The sequence below is a fragment of the Pygocentrus nattereri genome, chromosome 15, assembly GCF_015220715.1.
Source record: "Pygocentrus nattereri isolate fPygNat1 chromosome 15, fPygNat1.pri, whole genome shotgun sequence".
In the NCBI taxonomy this organism is placed as follows: domain Eukaryota; kingdom Metazoa; phylum Chordata; class Actinopteri; order Characiformes; family Serrasalmidae; genus Pygocentrus; species Pygocentrus nattereri.
Window position 1 is genome coordinate 22,937,032 of NC_051225.1, and position 17,787 is coordinate 22,954,818.

General features: G+C 38.1%; 1 protein-coding gene across 3 annotated transcripts in view; it reads left to right on the forward strand.

Moving 5' to 3' along the window:
• thsd7bb (thrombospondin, type I, domain containing 7Bb) overlaps window positions 1-17,787 on the forward strand; it is a 139,812-nt gene that overhangs the window by 81,086 nt on the left and 40,939 nt on the right. For all 3 annotated transcript variants that reach the window (XM_037545142.1, XM_037545140.1, XM_037545141.1), the window contains exons 6-9: window positions 782-937; window positions 3,065-3,265; window positions 13,735-13,926; window positions 16,102-16,336. In XM_037545142.1, coding sequence (XP_037401039.1) covers window positions 782-937; window positions 3,065-3,265; window positions 13,735-13,926; window positions 16,102-16,336 — 784 coding nt within the window. The remainder of the gene's footprint in view (window positions 1-781; window positions 938-3,064; window positions 3,266-13,734; window positions 13,927-16,101; window positions 16,337-17,787) is intronic.

The following is a 17,787-nucleotide window of genomic DNA, read 5'->3' on the forward strand; positions in this document are numbered from 1 at the left end:
TAATCTTTCTCAGTAGGATGGCAGAACTGTAAAAACAAAAATAGAAAACATAACTCAGTCCTCCAGAACCCAGGAAAGCTTAAAATGTGGAGAGCCTAAAGTCTGTGGAGAACCTTAAGTCTGTGGGACTACAGGGACTACACACCCAAATACACCTTGGACCTTCAAATAGCGTGATCAAAATAACACATCTAATCCAAAGCTGCTCGATATTGTGTCATGCCCAACCAATTCATTTGCCTGTGCATTTACATTATAATTTTAGTTTTTGCCTGCTGGTGGAATCACTTAGGGGTTGACTGGGACAGGAAAAAACATCTTTTGCTTAAATATATATTTCCTCTGAAGGTTCCACCTCCATCTATGCAAAATGGCTCTTGAACAGAATGTTCAGCATTCCCATCAAAACAGTCTCATTCTCACAGGAAATATATGGTTTAGTATAATTGCGAATCAAATGATATGGCACTGGATGTGGAATAACAGATGAATAGCAGTTCTTCAGAGTTTACCTGACGCCCACTTTGAGAATATACTTTGGCATTTGAATGTTTGAGGCTGGAGAATTTGACTTTCTCTTTCATCCTATATGTGTTAAGATTTTGAGCAGAGTGCTTTAGGGGATTTAGTGTTCTGTAAATGACTTTGCTGTAATTAAAATGGTAATCTGAAGCCCGTGTGCTGTCAAAAGACACTTTAAATTACTTTTACTTTATGGATTTTTGAGTATGCTGAGCTTGTATAGAGTCAGCATAATTTTTCTCTTTCTCTATCTATACAGTGTCCAGGCCTGTTGGGCGGAGCTTCTGCTCTTCTCCTCTTCCTCTGCTGATCCAGCCCTGCTCTGTCCCGTGCTCCAAACCATGCCGTCTCTCACCTTGGTCGCCATGGGGACCTTGTGTTCATGACAACCGTGTGGAGCATCATGGGAAGAAAGGTCAGAGAAAGATCATTGCACCAGAAGCTCAGTAGAACATTAACTTGTTAAGCCGCAGTCTTATTCTTTAGACCTTTAGATTCTTTCATTTCAATTATTCAGTAATTACCATAAAATAATATCAGAATATATTAATATATTATGAAGTGTGGGCCCATATGTGGGTTTTGGGGATCACATGTAAGGTTGAAGTTTAAAGGCTTAAAAGTATCTAATATAAAATAAAATATATACATTTATTAAGATAATGCTGTAGTTGTTAGGTGTATTTTGATTAATTTATAGTTATAGGGTATAATATTCATAATCCAACCCTGTTTCCAAAAAAGTTGAAACGCTGTGCAAAATGTATATAAAATAGAGTGCAATGATGAGCAAATCATGTAAATCTCATATTTAATAGAAAATAGTACAAAAACAACAAATGCTGAATCTGAGAAATTGTATTGTTTTTTGAAAAAATATATGCCCATTTTGAATTTGATGCCAGCAACATATTCCAGAAAAGTTGGGACAGGGGCATATTTACCACTGTGTTTCATCACCTCTTCATTTAACAAGACGCTGTAAGCTTTTGGGAACTGAGGACAACTGCTGTTTAAAAGTGAAATGTTCTCCCATTCTTGCTTGATATAAAATTTTAGCTCAGGGGCCCACTGTCATATTTTTTGTTCTATAATGTGAAAGGTGTTTTAATGGTTGACCGGTAGCACCAAGACATTTTGTACTATAGAGCTGTTGTAATACATGTAGAATGTGGTTTGGCACTATCTTGCTGAAATAATTGAGGCTTTCCCTGAAAAAGATGTCGTTAATCACGGTTTATTTGCTTACTTTAAGGTTCTGGTAATAAATATAAAATGTGGCCTGTGCAAAAGTTATGGCACAGTTTATATTTAATTTTTTCCAATATTAAACTTAGCAAATAAATAGAAATTGTGCACTGAACAAAACATGTAATTTGACTGGCAGTATTCACACTTTTCCATAATGCATGAGCTGTTGTAAGCAAACAACAGAGAAGAAATTTAAATGTCTACATTTATTTCAAAAGTAAAGATTACAAAGTTGCATATCTTTCTGCACCATAGTGATAATATAAAACTTACAAAAATGAAAATTAGTGTGAGCTATAAACAATCTAGAAATGGATTGATCATTGACACTGAAATCATAGAATTCTGCAAAAGACGACAAATGAGAGACCCTCAAAAGAAACAAAGGGGCTTATCAGTGAAACAGTTTGAGGTCTTTCACAAACACAGACATCCATTTAGTTTCTTGTGTCGGCTGACAATAAGATGGGAATGGTCTCAGTGTCCCTGACCTTCAGCTGCAGTATTGACCCTTTACTGGGGCAGCAATTACAGCACTGCAGAAACCCCTCCATCATTCACCATGAACCACTCATTTTCTTTTCATCTCTCTCTCTTTAGTGTTAGTGAACCTGTTGTGCTCTTTTACTGATGTTTATGCCTGTCTGATCAGTCAGATTATTATGTGGACATAAAGCATTCAATTACTCTGTCTGTGTGTGTGTGTGTGTGTGTGTGTGTGTGTGTGTGTGTGTGTGTGTGTGTGTGTGTGTGTTCTTCAGTTGAATGCAAATCATTAGATGAGTGCAGTTTCCCCTGGAGTGTTGGTCCTTTTTAAATGCCTCTAATTTGAATTTAATAGTGCGAGTTCAATGAGAAAAACATTGGTGGTTTTCAATGTCTGTAGGCATGTGCTGATATAAAACAGTTATATCATGATAATTACTTACTTGTGTTATGGTTTACGTTGTCACGATATTGTATTTGAAAAAAATAAACACTACATGTATGCAGTTTTCTCCATTCAGGACATTCAGAACAGTTAACACATGTCCAAAATCACACACTATCTTTACAAAAGATACACACCCGGATTGAAACCATCAAACACTACAAACACAATCAAACATTATACTTTTAATAAACGATAGATTTTTGGCTAATATTTTGAATAAAAGATGTTACCCTCATTCTCAATTTCACAGCATTCTTACTAAATATAGAATCACTGACAGCACTGTTTAGCCCCTCACACCTTTCACACACACACTGTTGCGCAGACACACCTTCTGATGCAGTTTCTCCTTCTCAGGTTTCATGTTAAGGACACGCTTTATAGTTGAGGAGGTATGGGGTCAGTCTGAGAGCTGCCCTCACATTACTGAAGCTATGACCTGCCATGACCCCATAAGCTTCAAGTGGCGGGTGACAACACAAGGTCCCTGCATGCCTCAGGATGGAGCCTGTGGTCGCGGAACACAGGATCAGAGCGTGGAGTGTGTTACGGTGACAGGTACAACACATGCCTCACTTTCTGTCCTTCACTCTTTTATTTCTCAGACATTTCAAACACCACAGGTCAAAAGTATGGAAGCAAGCAGGAATGTTCTAAAGTTTTATTGATATCTAGTTTAATCAAAAGATTGTAACTACAGTAATATATCCCTTTCATGAATAGAGCTGTTTAAAAGTGTTTTTTCTCTATATATGCTTGCAATTTTGGGCACTGCTGCATATAGTCCACTCTAGTGGAAGCTATTGCATCATCCTATACAAAAAAATCCCATTGGCTAGTCATTGCAATGGGGAAAAATAGTCAGTGAAACCAAGATGGCTGACAGACAGGGAGAAAGACCAAACACCTTGGCTATTTCTGTTTCTACCTTCTATAAAAAGATACCATTGCAGGTTAAAAATATAATTACATCAATTAACATCTAAGGTGACATGTTATGTAAAGATTTTCAAAATTTTTATTTTACATTTGGAGGAAATGCAGATTAATAATCTGTCCACTCAATTGTACATCATGCATCACTAGCTATGTTTCTATTACTTTAATGCAATGTCAATTACTACCAATGTTGTTCTTGAAAATAATTCATATGCTTTACTGTTTTGGCTGTAAATACAACTATAATGTAATTTGAGTATTTTTCTTTAAATCCTTATATTTTATAGAGCCCATAAAAATCAGGCCTACAGGGTAATAGAGGAGTTTCCAAACTCAAGTGAGGAAGACTGTGCTTCTGGTAGCAGTGATGAGGAATGGCTGCCAGTACAGACAGGTGCAAGCAGAGAAGTAGGTTCAAGCAGTGATAGTGAAGGTGAGGAGTCTGGAAATGTTGCTGAGGGAGTTGAGGCTGAGGAAGGAAATGAAGCTGATGAAGGAGATGAGGCTGTTGAACCTGAGGGACCACCTTCCAGGGCCCAGGGGAAAAAAGCAAAAGAAAAGAGTGTCAGAAATATCTGGAAAGCTAAGGATAACCAGTTTGAGGGAGATATGCCTCCTTTCTTAGGAGAGAGCAAGATGAATGTTGAGAGAGCAGATCCGAATGAGTTCTTCATGCATCTTTTCACCCAGGATATGATCAATGACATTGTACACAATACAAACCTTTACGCTGTCCAGAAAGGAAAAGAGAAGCTGGCATTGACCTCAGAGGACAATTGTTGACAACTACTCACTGGACCCCAAAAATGCTGACAGGTTTGTCAAAATCAGACCAAGGAAATTGTGGGTGCGAGCAGGATCCTCTGGGTACATGTACAACTTTGAACCCTATCAAGGTCCAGCTGGGGGATGAGGTGAGATCAGTCAGCTGGGAATGGCTGGAGATGTAGTCGTGCGCCTTTGTCAAGACATTCAGGACAAGAACCACAAGGTGTTTTTTGACCATTTCTTTTGCACCATTCCCCTCCTTCAGGCACTGGAACACCTAGGGATCTATGGCACTGGCACATGTAGAAGCAACAGGCTCCATGGAGCACAAGAAAAGCTGAAAAGAGAAAAGCAAATGAAGCAAGAAGGAAGAGGATCTGTCTCTGTCTCTGACAGGATCACTGTCACACGTTGGTTGGATAGTTCAGTTATTCACATGGCCTCTTCCTGCACCGGCCTGTCCCCAACAGATGTTACACAGAGATGGAGCAAAAAAGAGAAGCAAATGCTCAACATCCAAAGGCCATTTTCCGTGAAGTTGTACAATCAGCATATGGGTGGAGTAGATCTCATGGATCAATGTGTTGCCATGTATCCACACCGACGCAGAAACAAACGGTGGTACATAAGAGTGTTCTTTCACTTCCTTGATGTCACAACTGTGAATGCCTGGCTCCTTTATAGAATTTCTGGAAATGAAGCAAAGGATCTGCTGCACTTCAAGGCGTCAATAGCTCGTACTCTTTTCAATGCAGGATCCATGAAAATACACACCAGAGGCAGACCCAGTGCCATTCCACCACGGGCAAAACGCAGAGCAGTGTCTAAGGCCCCCCCTGAGATCCGGTATACCCCTGGAAACCACTGGCCCCAGCTCAAGGAAGCAAAAAACGCCAGCAGATGCCAAGATGCTGCATGTACACAAAGAACCAAGTACATCTGCATGCAGTGTCTTGTAGCTTTGTTCCCCGGATGCTTTGGCAACTATCATAGAAAATAGTCTCAGAAATGAGCAACAAGGATGTTTTGACAGGAAATATGATACATGCTATAAGTTACTGTGAGAGAATAGGCTCAGTTCAGAGACTTAACAGTTCAGAGACTTGTGTCACACTATCCTCCTCAGTTCAGAGGAACCACCATTCCAACAGAATACGATATTACAACTGTATAACTAAATTACAAATTATACCTATATAACTACCAAGTTATTACATTGATGTTTTTTACAATAACAAATGCATGAAGTACACATGCGTGGACAGTTAAATATTTTTTTATCGAATAAAGATAGAATTTTTTTTTTCAAACCTTGTTTTACATCCCTAAGGATGTATAAAAACACTTAGTAAAAAATCCTGACTAAGTTTATTATAATTCATGCATGAGAGGGATATTACTCATGTGGAAGTGTGACATTTAGCGAATACACATTTAGCGAAAACAATTAATCAAGTCTTCAGGAGCATCTGAATGTGCGAATCAGGTGGATACAATTAGGGTTGCAGTAAAACTCTGCAGCAAAGGCAAAACAAAATAACCCCTTAAAATCTTGTACTGTTTAGGGACTTCACTGTAAATTGGTTGAGCATTTCTTAGGTTATAGAGAGCGTAATAAAACTCTGGACCAGTTGGCAGGCCTTGGACAAGGGTTTAAATCTCAGGCTTTTGTTCTGTGTCAAGTTATTTTGTTCATCTGTTCTTACATAAATGCAATATTTTAGCAAATGCTAACAGCTTTTGGTGATTGGTTACATTTCTCCTTGCCTTCACTAGCACTCACCACTGTGGCTACCAAAGTCACCCCTGATTATATGAAGCTTGACCTCTAATATCTCATACATTCAAATTTTGACCTCAGAAAATAAAAGCTGACATGCTGATGAGGCTACTAACAGTCTTGACCAGACAGGGAAGCAGGCATCTGAAATGTTTTATTTTCCAAATTCAACCTTGATTAATACTTATGCAATCACAAATATTTAGAAAGTTTTATATATATTTTATAAATTTCCATTTGAGATGTCAAATCCTTTAATATGCATATTATTGTCTATTATCTCTTGAAATGTTTTCTGTTAGCACTCATATTACTCATGTTGTTTTGCTTTTGCTGCATCTGATGTCTGTATGAATGTAAATCTCAAGGGTTTTCACATTCTCAAAAAAAAAATGTTTGTTTAACAAAATTCTGGCATGAAGCTCTGCCATCACTTTAGCAGCCAAAACCGGATTGCAATGTCCAGTGTTATTAGCTAATACACCCTCCTCAATCTAAATGGCTCACAGTTCTTACCAAGGTCTGCAGGTTTTCTATTGACTTACCTACTTGATTCTTTCAAGTTTATGCTGATGAGTTTGTTTTTACAAAGTTATAGCTGCATCCATACTTTTGACCTAGATCATAGCTCTGTCATTTCACAGTTAATGTCTGTGGAATTAGCCTGTGTGGGCAAGCACAGCAAGCTTCTCCAATCTCTCCTCCTCTTTGTCTTTCTCTGGCATGGACTGACTTTGTCCCCACAGAGATAAATGTGGCTCATCCATCAGGGCGCACGTAGGATTTGAGAGAGCGGGACGTTGTGGGACACACTGCTAATGACTGTCATTACACACACACACACACACACACACACACACACACAGCAGTCCTGGTAGCAGCATGAGCTCCAGTTACACACCTTGTTCTCTGAGCTGTGTATTGTGGCCTAGAGATGATAGCTGAAGGCCGGCAGGTGTTGATGGCTGCTCTTTCAGGTTTGAGTTTAGGGGTAGTTGTCTCATAACTGTCTCCTGAATTTTGCGGTGTGATGATGTTGAGGCTGGAGCAGACAGTGTCCCAGGGAGACACTTCCAAGCATTGTATCTCTCGCAGACAGAAGCTATGCAAGCGGCTTAGACACTTTCGAGTCCTCAGATTGCATGAACCCTGTCATATAGCTGCCCAAATGTCACTCATCCATGGCCATGGACACTGAGTCAAGCTCCTGTTCATGCGAGTCTGGATAATCGCTTCAAAAGGTATGAGCCTTAAGGCTCTTGTGGATTTAGAAGCAGATTGTTCTTGCACGTACGATTGGAGTCTGTCTCAGTGCACTGTCCAGTCCACCACCAGGTGTGACTGTCCATGACATGGACCACTGGTCAGCGAGTATGTGCATGGGAGCATTTTGGTGCCCCTGATATATGCCTGGTGCCTGCAGAATCTTTATTTTTTCAAGTAATATATTTTTTGTTATAATTTTTCTTTTTAATTTTTACAAAATCAACTGTTTAAACAATATTTAAACAACAATTAATTATGGAATCTAAAACTTGGATAATGCATTCATTTATTCGATTATATTTTAAAGAAATTACTAAATGTTCAGGCAACATTATAAATGAAATCCAACAGTGGAACACAAAACTTAATTGAGTTTGCCATGAGAAGGTAACCTGCCCCTTTAGGCCAATGTCCAATTTCCTTGAGAGCCTTGAGACTGAAACTTTAATATTAGAAGGAAACCAGTGGCTAATTTAGCACTGTTTGTTACAAGATACATTCATTGATTACATACACAGATTTCTGCCACATTTCTCTGTGCTAATAAGGAATTTGAACCTGCAATCTTGTGGTTAAACCCTTAAAGCCCAGAGGCTTATATTGTTACTGCTTGAACTATTTCCAACATTTTTTTTTTTTGGACAGAATTTGAAATGCCATAAGCTCTTTACAAAGTATTCATGATGAACTGTCCAGTAGAACAGGCTCAAAATAGAAAAAAACTTGCTACATTAACTTTTGTTGAAAGTTAAGACATTTTTTTCTTCTCCTGATAATTTATCATTTAGGAGTTTTGTCATGGCAGTGACGATGTCCAGGCCTACACACTTTAAAAAGACAGTTCTTCAAGGCTTCTTTAGTAAAGGCAATGGCTCTATTTACAACCATGAGTTACATATAGAACCAGTTCAGGCTGGAGTGGCTGACATTTGAGGCTTCAGATTGGAGAATGTGCTGTATTTGGTTATATTTAAAATTTTTTGAAGAATGTTCTAGAGAGCACGAAAAAGGGTTCTGCTACTGTTACAATGCCAAGCTTGTAACAATAGAAGAACCCCTTTTGTTGTTATATAGAACTATATACACCACATTATTGATAATTCACCATGCAAAGAACCATTTCAGCATGAAATGGTTCTAAACAGAGCTAACACTTCTAAATACAACCATTGCCTTTACTAGAGAGCCCTTGAATCTTGAGTGTGTACTCAGTTCCTCACTTTAATAAATTCCATATTTGTTTTAGAGTAGTTACTGAATAATTCATAGTAGTTACTAAATAGTAATTCTTTGGATTATAAACTGAACAATAACCCTAGAGGTGAACTTGATGCCTAATCACTCTCTGCATTTGTTTCAGTTTTCCACAGGACTCTTTTAATAGCACTTGCATGTCTCTTATAAAGAACACTAAAATTATATAGAATGTAAAATGTTTTATGACAAAGAGGATTTTCTTTGAAGATGGCAAACTCTGGAAGTGGGAATTAAGCATGCACAATATCATCCACATCACATTGGTACACAGCCCCAAAATATTGTTCTTCAAGGGTGTAGGTTAGACCTCATTAGTATTTAAGGGCTATTTTGAACCAGTTTAATGATGAGTTTCAATTCTAGGTTTGAGATGAATGATCATGCACTGATCCCTGGTCAGCTTAGGCAGACTGCAAACAGAACCATTTCATTTTTAGCACTGTTGCTGACTTTGATTAATATGAGCTATTATTGTCCGGGTTTAAGCTTAAATGCAGAATCACCTTATAGGAACTATAGCAACAGCCATGGGCTTATGTACTGATAACTCGTTTTTCTCTCATTGAACAAAAATGATTCTACATTGTAACCTTTTAATGGAGTTCTGCCAAAAGCCAATCAGTTTGTATTCTTCTTCCTGCAATGAATGGTGTGTGAAATATAATTGGCAGCTATTCAGAGCTCACGTTGAATTTTTCTACAGCATGCAGTGCTCGAAATTATCAAACATACTGGACATGCTGGGTTATGGTGGGGGTCATGTTTATGCTAGGACCCACCTTGTACCCACAGTTTTATTGAACAATTTGTCAGATACACCTACTGAACAGATCAGGGGTATCCAGTCTTATCCAAAAAGGGCTGGTGTAGCTGCAGGTTTTCATTCCAACAAAGTAGGAGCAGACATAATCAACTGACTGAATAAACAACTAGAATCAGAAGTGCTTCTGCTTAATTAGAATGAAAACCTACAACCAAACATGTCCTTTCCTGACCCTTATATTATAACTGCGGTCAATTATAGACTTTCTATTTTTAGATCTTTATGATTTCTTTTAAAGTTTTTCTTTTTCATTTTAGGTTTATTATTAGTTTTTAAAAAATCCTGTCTCTCACGGGTACATGGAGCCTGAGACATTAGATTAACTCTCAGCAGAATTAAGAAGTGACAGCGGAGTCAACCAGTCATGCGTTGGCCAATTTTGGAATCAATTTTGTGAGAAAAAAAACATCAATCTAGGCCTGCTGGAAGTCCTAAAAACTATGAATATGAACGGCAGTTTAATCAGTGGGTTGTTAGAAATATGAAACAGCAGTGACAGCTCAGCTTGAAGTACCACTAGTAAGCTTCCCTTGTATTTTCAAGTTGGGACAGCTTAGGCTTTAGGAGAGTAAATTAGAAGTAAAGTAATGATATTCATTTTTTTTTCAGTGAGTGGTCCGTAATTCAATCCTACTACAGCTTGAAAGAAGTAATTAGTAATTTGTAACAAATAGCTTTTTTTGATTAACTACCCCAATACTTTCTGCACTGTTGTCAGCCACCATCTACCCTGCCCATCAGTGGAAAGAGACCACCATAGGACCATTTGCGGACCTGTTATCATTTGGATGGTGGATTATTTTTGGCACAGTAGTGATATGGAAGTGGCTTTGTTGTGTTTTAGGAATGTATCAGGGACATTGGAGTTGCTGGTGGTATTGTAATTTATTCACTAGTAGTGTCACTACTGTCCAGCCAGCAATGGTCAGAAATTGACCACTGGTGAAGGAGCTGTGCAACTTGTGCATGGAAAAAGAGAAAAAAATAGCCAAAGCTCCCACAACCTACCAACAACATGTACCAATGAGAGATCTATGCTGCAACTAGAACACATGATCTGTTATATGATGGCTGTTGATCTATTTTGTGTGTTTTTGTCATTGTATTTTTGTTTATTGTTTTACAATGAAATTTGACTGTGAAAGAAACAGTCATGCAAGTGCAGGTACATCTGTATCATAAAAGCTGTAACCAAACCCAGATAACATCTGTTCTGCTCCAGCCTCACCCATCTTACCGTCCTTCATGTTTTAAAATGTCAGTGTGAAGTCTCTTTGAAGCAGTTCATTGTGCTCTCCTGTCTGTAAGCAGTTCTCGAACCCTATTCCCCTGTGACTCCTTTATATGCGCTGGATATCCTTCCACTTAAGCAAGTGGGAGAATAGTCCTCTCCTACACTGCAAATAGAATTTTTTTTTCTTAATCCAGGAGCTTCACTCTGTAAATTACATCCTCATAAAATAACTGGCTCAATGATAATTTCAGGGGTCATAAAATGTACATTTGAGAGTGGCACAACATTAAATTGGTCTTCAGCTTTCAAAAAGGCTTCCATTTGCGTATATATTTATTAGGCTCAGAGACGGAATGGCTCTAAGGGTTGTAGATCAGCCGGTGTGATGTGGGCTTCCTTGGGTTTCTAGCGATAAATGGAAGAGCAGAAGTGAATAAGAGGCTTATCACTCTTCACTTCATCTGATTCTATTCAGAGAGTCTGCCAACATGTGTGAAATCGATTTCTCCTCTTCACTCTGAGATGGGGTAGTGTGTGTGTGTGTGTGTGTGTGTGTGTGTGTGTGTGTGTGTGTGTGTGTGTGTGTGTGTGTGTGCGCGCAATACGTGTATGTGTGAGTAAGAGTGCTGTGAAAAAATATTTGGTTTCTTTATTTTTTTTCTGGTTTTCTTTATTATTGTATATTTGTCACAATGAATTCTTAAAGCAAAATGCTGCCTTAGAACTTTTTCAAACAACAAAATTATCCCATGTGGTCATCACTCAAGTGAAAAAGTAATTGCCCTATTTAAATGATGGGGGCAATTCATTCATGACCTTCAGCAGGAGTAACCGCAATAAACATTTCCTATAAGTTGATATCAGCCTTTCACATTGTTGTGGAGGAATTGAAGCCCACTCTTCTTTATAGAACTGCTTTAATTCAGATATATTCATAGATAGTGGTAGGTGTTTGAGCATGACTTGCTGGTTGAGACCCTGCCGTGGCATATCTCCTGGACATTGATCATTCAGGAATCCTCAAGAGTACTTTGATATAGAACAGAATTTGTGATTCCTTCCGTAGTAGCAAGTTGTCCAAGTCGTGAGGAAGAAAACTTCCCCATGGCCTCCCTGCTTTAATGTTGGTGTGATGTTAGTATTGTGAAATGCACAACTTGCTTCACAGCAGATACAAATGGACGTGTGTTAAACAGAAGGATGACTTGTAGTGAAGAGAGCCCAGCCTGTCCATAGAACATTATCCCAAAAAGAGTAGGGATTGTCCAGGTGTTTGTTATTTTTTTATGTTGCAACTGTGAGACGATCATTGATGTCTCTTTTGGTTAGCAGTGATTTCTGTCTAGCTGATCTTTCATAAGTGCCACTTTTGCCCAGTCATTTTCTTACTGTGGAGTCATGAACACTGACTTTAACTGATGTTAAAGAGAACTGCAGCTCCTTGGATTTTGTCTTGGATCCTTGGGTGACTTGTTAAAGCCTTTTTGGAAACTTTGGCAGGCCAGGAAGATTCACCAATGTTCCAAGGGGTCTCGGTTTGTAGATAACAGCTCTCTCTATGATTCAGGGATGTCCCAGAAACTGAATCAATGAAATTTGGTTACTTTGTGCTTGAGTAACTAAGAGGGCAATTGCATTTGTTCATGTTTGATTGGCGTGCTGGAAAACACTAAAACACTAAGACTATATATTCAGCAACTACATAGACATCAATGCAAACAAACTTAGCTCATAAAAGAGTGTAATAAAACTTTGGGCCTGCTGACGGGCCCTGTGCAAGGGGTTAACCAAAGAGTTTTGTTCCCGGGATATTCCATCAGTTTGCAGTCATGTATTCTTACTCTAGCGTATTATATAAAAAGTCTTCATGCCCTTACAATTCCCAGTTTTTAATTATTTACAGTCCCATAATTGGACATTCTTGATTCAGCTTATGAAGTCTTCAAGATCTTCTGAGTGTAAGAATAAGGTGGCTCTGATTAAAGCTACAATAAAACCCAGGAGCATAACAAATTAATAATGTGTTGATTGCACCTTACTGCTGCATATATTTCAACCCGTCATTCATTATCTCTTGAAACAAGAAACTAAGCAAGCCTCATTTTTGCCAAACTGTCATCAGTTGAAAGGCATTTGTCAGGCTAGTGATTAAGTATATGATATTAAAAACTGTGCACAGACCTTATTTCTAACAGTATAACAAACTTCTGACTGCTGATGTAGAAGCACTGAGGAGAAAAAAAAGACTGATTTCTGATTGACAGACTTAAATGACACTGAGCATAAAACAGCTTCTTCTACCTAAATCAAATCGCACATCATGAATCCCTCTCCTGTGTGTGGAAAGTAGATTTAGCTTGTAATAAAAAAGGAGGAAGTGAAAACTAAAACTGCTATGGTAATTTGGATGTCAGCATGTCAAATCTCACATCATAAAATATAATTCCTAAAATTAAAAGTTGAATTTCAAGACATTATAATTAGATAAAAAAAAACTTTATTCCTTGGTTAAAAATGAAAAACAAATTTATTAATATTTGTCACAGTTTCTTCCCTTTTGTAACTCTGTTTCTGAGAATTTTGGCTTTCTGTGTTTCTTTGTTTTTGTTTCTTTCATCATATTGATTTTGGCTGCCAACCAAAGCGCCACGTGCGTCTTTAATATGTGTGAAGTCATTTACATGTGCATGTTGATCAGCTCTTGCCTAGGACACTGGTGAAAATGTTACAGCATTAAGAGATACTGGCAAGCTAATCTCCACCACAGTAACTTTATGAATAATTCTTATTTAGCATGCTGCTCAATTTGCATGGTGTAGTGTTGTTACCACTGGGTTTTATAGCCTAAAATGTGGCTTGTGTAAAAGATTTATAACTTTTATAATACTGCTCCTTATGGTTCCCTACTGAGTGTGTTGGTCATACATATAACATAGACTACACCTCGTCTCGTCCTGCAGGAGAGACTGTCCCCAGCGTGAAGTGTCTGGTAGACCCTCCTCCACTTCAGCAGCTGTGTGAGATGCCCTGTCCTGGGGACTGCGTGCTGGGACCCTGGAGCTCCTGGTCACCCTGCTCACACTCCTGCTCTGACAAATATGCAGAGGGCAAAGAGAGTCGCTCCCGTTCCATCCTTGCACCTCCAACAGAGCGTAAGATACTTCGCTTTACTTTTTGTCAATTTACAGACACAGTGCTGGACAAACCCAAATGAGAAAATAGCCTTGAATTATTCATTTGTTTGAGTGCTCAACCTAATATGCAATGCTGACCATTGCTGTGACTAAATAATTGATAGGAAACCACGAAAACAGTGGGTGGATCTCATGCAAACAAAGTAATTTGCAAGTCTTATGTGACTTATTAAGGCTGAAAGCAATTATTAGCTTGCTCTTTTTTTTGTCCAGGAAGCAATTGTGAAATAACATACAAATGAACAGCAACTGCTGTCAGCCATTACATATTACTATTACTTTGGGCAATAATTTTTTTTTTTTTTAATTTTCATTTTTTATACCACAGACTATTCTGATGTATGACTTTCGAACCAACTAGGCTAGAGTGACTTAATAAGGGAATGAGTACAATGCCTGTCTGTGCTATATAAGACCACCACTGAAAGGCCTGAGAGGGGGAAAATAAGTCTGTTTGTAAGGCTGTCAAATTAGCCCTACTGTACCCATGTGCATTAAAGGTCTTTTGCGAGAGTTTCTGACGAGTTATTCACAGCATGGCTTTCAAAAAGCACAGCACAATGGTCCTAACTCTGAGCGAGCCCTCATCATCGGCTCTAATGCTTCAGCTACCCATTCACTGCAATGTTTCCTAAAAGCAGCTTGCAGTTATGAATTATGCATGTTCTTCTCATGACAAACTCATGCACATTGTCTGACCCTGTAACATCAGCTCGTTCTTTTGTCATTAAACATGCATGCACACACCCATGCCCATGTGAAAGAGAATTATTGTCTGTGACAGTGCTGTGGATGGAAATGGATATCACTTGTGGTCAGTTTAGGCAGCTGTAAAATATCTGGGTTAAGTGCAGTGGGCAAAAGTCAAAGACCACCTTTCATTTATTTAATTTCCAGTCAAAATGTTTTAGTAAAGTACAAGCTATTCAATTTTCAGCAGCAAGAGAAAAGTAGAAAACATATATTTAAGAGAAAATTAGACAGAAGCCTCAACAGTAAATATAACATCACATTTTCAGTGTTTAATGTGTCCACTCTGCTTTTATTACAGCTTCTGTTCTTTCCGGAGGCTTGCTTTCAGTTTTTCAAAGAACTCTGCAGGGATATTTTTTCTATATTTAATCTCCAAAGTTCAGTCTTAAAAGTTGGTTACATTTTCTACTACTTACAATACAAGTAAACCCAATCACATTCGGGAATGCTGAGATCTGGGCTTTTGGGTAGCATTGTCCATTAATAATTAATATACAGTCTAAAACAATATGAATTATTTTTATTATATTATAGTCTTAGTCAAACTGTGTATTGTCTTCTTCTCTAAAACTTCAAATGAAAAAATAAACATGACTACATGTAAAAATAAACATAAGCTACATCCGTTTTTGTTATTAAATGAAAAAATGAAACATAGTAATAATAGGTTACTGATCTGGCCTGGATGTTTGAAAATTTTTTAAATGAAGCTTTAAACCCAAGTAACTCAGTTACTTAGAGACTAAACGCATCACTTAGATATCAAAATGTGTTGTTTTGATCCAGAACTCTGTTTGCAGCCTTCCTCTCTTTAGCCTGACATCCAGCACTGGGTAGCTGCCAAATTAGAATCATTACATAAGTCAGAAAAATACAAATCCATGGAAGCTTTGGTGTTCGTTTGTGGGGGCTGTGAGTTGCAGAAGTTTGGGAGCCCCTGATATGGAGAAAGGAATGTTTAGTTTGGTTGTGTTGATATTCAGTATCATTTCCCATAACTTCAGACAGAGAAATCACACTCAGCTGGACTCAACAATAATGTCCATCTTACCCTGAGACCGAGGCTAGACTGAGATGAGAATGAGTCTGCTACTTTATGATCCTGAGACTGAGTCTGGACACAAGTACTACAACATTACTTCTAGGTCTTGCATGGTTGATAGGAGCCCCATATGTAATGATTTTGACAGAAGATTAAATAAATGGAGCGTGGTCTCTGACTTTTGTGCAAAACTGCATATTTCTAATAATATAATAATCTTTTATTTTTAAGTAGATTTTATAAACTTGGGTGCCTTAAGTCTTTAGACAGGCAGCTTTTTTATCATTTCAGTAATCCTTGCTCAGCCATTAGTCAATCAGCGCATTGTCTCAATGTAGAAGAGAAAGGATGCTTGCCTGCCCCGGTTCTGGAGCAGTGGAGACCCTGTGGCACCCACCCATGCATGGTGTACTACTGGGTTACTTCTGTGTGGGGTCCCTGCACTCCAGACCTCAGCATGGAGCAGAATACCACAGCCCAGGAGGATGCTGTGGAGAGAGGCTGCGGCACTGGCATGCAAACTCGACAAGTCCACTGCAGGAGAGCTGACAATGGACATGTGGCGCCAGGACGGTAAGCACTGCAGAGGACAAAAAGCACATAAAGTTGCAATGTAAAAATACTGAGTACAAAATTGCTGACAGCTTTGAAAAGTACTGTAAGTAAAGTACTGTAAATATACAAAACTGTACTGTCAACATTTTATTATGATTTTCCAGCCTTACATTATCTATTGTAAACACCATAAATCTTCCTGTACACTAGATTTTTGAATGAAGTTACAAGAAATTATACTTTGCTTTTACTAATTACTGACACATCAGGGCCCAATACCCAGAGAGCCCAGGTGATGCTAATCCGAACATGTGAGGTCATATATAACTGCACTTCATGCACAACTACAGCATTACCTTCCAACCTTATGGTTCACTGATTCTTAAAACTCCATGTCTTGTAACTACATCCTACAGATAACTGATACAGATTGTATACAGGGGTCAGCAACCCAGAACAAGAGCAATTTTGTCTTTTCAACAAAAATCAAACCATCTTGGGAGCCACAACATTGTATGTCCATTTTACCATCTTGGCTGTAAATATGAGTCAGTATGTGTAGTATGTATTAGTATAGCACAAGAACTATAAAAGAAAATGCAAATACTCTGCTTTAAGCTTTAGCTCAACTATAGCCTATTTTCTCACATCTCTGACAGGACACTATTCTGCAAAAGAAGAATAGCAATAGAATAGTTTCTTGTAAAATGTCTCTTAATGTCTGATTTTTTACTGAAGTCAGCTTCTCATTCGCCAGCTTCTCATTCAAATCTTGATAGAGATTTTCTTGCGAATTCTTAGATTGCTTATTTTTATGGGAACTTACTGTTATTTAGCGTTAGAATTATCATCTAAGTCTTAATCATCTCTTTGTTTCACATGTAAACCTACTGCTTTAATGCCCAATCTCTAATTTGTAATGCTAAATACATTTTCCACAAAGTTTTCTCAACATTTTGTGTACTCTCAAACAAGTATATCAGCACTGAAGGCATAAGGACATTATTGAATAATAAAATTCATTTGGAGGTATTCCTCTGCATGCTTGTAAAGTTTCCTTGATTCTGTTTAGTTTTGTAGCCTGTTATCAAAAGTAATATGGATGCCTGGTAGCTAAATTTTTGACAGGCATAGCAACAATGCCTAAGGGAGGTGGGTCTTGTCATCATTTTGCAAACAGTCAATTGCAAAATGCAGTAATATTCTGTAATTTACATCTACTGTAAAATTACAGCAGTTCTTTATAGTGGGGTGAAATTTGCAAAAGAATATAAGAAAAGAGGAAGAGAAGAAGAACGAAAGGAAAGATGGACATATGAATTTATGGGTGGCTAATAGAGCAGCGAGAGACATTGAAAGAGAAGTTCATATTTCTACTCTAAGAATGACACTCAATGAGATAATGAGGTCAGAGGCCATTCAACAAGAATGAAATTAGCATATTGGGGTTACAGAAGCAGCCTGATCCA